The 2,935-nt window shown below is 34.3% G+C and overlaps 1 protein-coding gene across 1 annotated transcript in view; it reads left to right on the top strand.

Moving 5' to 3' along the window:
• Positions 1–328: 328 nt before the first annotated feature.
• LOC135108634 (uncharacterized) overlaps positions 329–2,935 on the top strand; it is a 5,643-nt gene continuing 3,036 nt past the window's right edge. The window contains exon 1 of the mRNA XM_064019793.1: positions 329–435. Within this exon, the coding sequence (XP_063875863.1) occupies positions 329–435 (107 nt within the window). The remainder of the gene's footprint in view (positions 436–2,935) is intronic.

The following is a 2,935-nucleotide window of genomic DNA, read 5'->3' as shown; positions in this document are numbered from 1 at the left end:
TTTGAACAATAGGCATTTTTTGCCTAATGTTAACAATTTGTAAACTTTACGCAACCTACTTGCTTGATGTACACATTAGGCAATTTTCTGCCTAATGTTCACATTAGGCAATTGTCCACATTATGCGTAACATATATATATATGGCAAGCTCTGCATTTATTATTTTCTTCAACGTATTTTCTCTATACCTTAGCAGTGTCTTATATTCTTTTTCAAGACTGCTTATGGTTTGCTGTAGCTAACCATGGATCCTAGATCCGGATTTCGGGTCCCTTGACCCTTCTTCAGTAGCTGGCTGTTGTTCTCTCTGCGGTGTTGGTGATGAGAATGAGGTTGTCTGCTCTCTGCGCGCCTTATATGCACCTCACACGGGATCAGAACGAGCTACGCACTATGGGCGGAGATGCTGATTGGCTGCTTTGTCGAGTGGCTCGGTGAGGTTGCCGCTTCGTTTTTCTTTTTTGATTTTTTCATGCTTGGTAGGGCTTGAAGGTCTTCTGGATGAGTGTTTAACTTCGGATTATTTTCTTTTATGTGGAGGGCTTCTAAGATGCTTAGGCGTCGTCCATTGTTGCATCCATCGATTATTTCTGTGGGTCTATCGTTGCATCCATCGATTATTTCTGTGGTCCATCTTTTTTTTCTTTTTCTTACAAATATTAGATATTCCGTGGCGAAAACAGTGAAAACAATGCACGAATGATCGTATCAATGGATAAATAAATATGGATATAATTAACAATAAAAAAAAAAAAACAATGAGCGGCGTGGCACAATGACTGCCCAGACAAGAAATGCGCAGGAGCGACGCTAGCATTGAACAAGCGGATTGTTAATCAGATCACACAGTTTCCCTCCGAAACAGTGACAATGAATACGTTCACATATTATTGTGTGGAAATGATGTCCTCCGACGTGGTTACCCGCCATGCTTGACCATTGTATATATTGCCAAGCCGCTCTTAAATTTCACAGCACGGTTAAACAACGCCTGAAAATGCATATATGCATAAAATATTTTTGATCCACATTAACCTCTAGCAATATCTGCAGCAACTAGTGGCACACACACACACACACACACACACACACACACACACTTTCTCTCTCTCTCTCTCTCTCTCTCTCTCTCTCTCTCTCTCTCTCTCTCTCTCTCTCTCTCTCTCTCTCTCTCTCTCTTATATAAGTTTCTAGTAGGTTTACTTTACAGACCACCAGATTCAAGTATTAGTGACTTTTTATCATCATTAGAGCTTTTGATTGGTCTTATAAGTAGGGCACAATTACCATGTTATATTTTAGGTGATTTTAATATAAACTTACTACCTAAGCATGACTGTACAAAGCTTATCCGATTTATTTTACTCATACTCATATTTATCAGTGATAACTAAACTAACAAGAGTTACTAAGTAGTCAGCCACATTGATAGATCATATATGGACGAATGATGTAAATTATAATTTTAGTGGAATGATTTATTCATCAATCAGTGATCATTTCCCAGTGTTTAGCTCGTTTTCTGCACCATCATTTCACAAGTATTCGGATAAAATCATAACTATAAGGATGATAAATGACAATTATATAAATGAATTTACAGCTCAGCTACAAGAATATAACTGGGTAGCAGCCATGACTAGCCCTTGCGTAAGTGACTGTTTAGACGTATACATAACAAAATTTTCAAGCATATATAACAAACATTTTCCAATTAAAACCTTCATAATCAAAGATAAGTATAGTAATAAGTCTTACATAACTCAAGACCTACGGAAATCTACTAAACAAAAAAGTAGACTACAGAAACTTTACGCAAAATGGCCATTAACTTACAGTGTAATATTAAAAAAAATATAGAAATACATTAACTTCTTTAATCAGGATTGACAAAGATAATTATTATAAGTCTAAAATTAAAGAAAATGCAGGAAAAAAAAAAAAAAAAACTGGAAGATGATTAATGATATTATGGGTAAGAGTCTTCAGGAAAATCCTAAGTCTATAACATTTCATGGCAAAACTATTTCCCAGAGTAATGAGGTGGCTGAAGCTTTTAATGATTAATTCAGTACCATTGCAAACAGCCTTGTTACAAACATTCCTCCACCACCAGTGCATTCACTCGCTACTTACCGGAACCAACTCAATTTTCATTTTTTATTCAGTAAACCGTTCAAAAAGAAATTGAAAATATAATAAAACATTTGAAAATAGCTTGATGATGATATACACGTTAAAGTAATAAAAAAAATATAATATCCCCATTTTTAACTTACATAATAAATAAGTCTTTTGAAGAAGGCACTTTTCTTAAACATCTCCAGGTGACCAAAATTGTTCCAGAGTTTAAAAAAGGTGATAAACTACTTCATACAAATTATAGACCAATAGCTATCTTAACAACTTTTAGCAAAATATTTGAAAAGGTAATGGCCTCAAGACTCATGGACTATCTCACTCAAAATTCAATATTAACAGACCAACAGTTTGGATTTAGACCTAAATATAGAATAGAATTGGCCTTGCAACTGTTATGTCACTATATTTATGATGCAATGGAGGAAAAGTTTTACAGTATTGCAGTATTTTGTGATTTAACCAAAGGTTTTGATACCATTTATCATCCAATACTGCTAGAAAAAAAATAAAAAACTATGGAATTCGAAGCACAGCTAATAATTGGTTTAATAGTTACCTTAGTCACAGACAACAGTTCACTGTATATAATAATCAGTCATCTTCTCATAAAGCAATTACATTTGGTGTTCCTCAAGGCTAAATATTAAGACCCTTACTATATTTGGTATACATTAATGATTTACCATGCTGCAGTGAAGTACTACAATTTTTACTTTTTCGCTGACGACACATCAATACTACACAAAAAATAAAAATATTAAGGATTTGGAGAAAATTACAAATGAAAAGATG

This window comes from Scylla paramamosain, chromosome 17, assembly GCF_035594125.1.
Source record: "Scylla paramamosain isolate STU-SP2022 chromosome 17, ASM3559412v1, whole genome shotgun sequence".
Taxonomy (NCBI): Eukaryota; Metazoa; Arthropoda; class Malacostraca; order Decapoda; family Portunidae; genus Scylla; species Scylla paramamosain.
The sequence above is the reverse complement of the archived record's forward strand: the minus strand, read 5'-3'. Positions and strand labels throughout refer to the sequence as shown.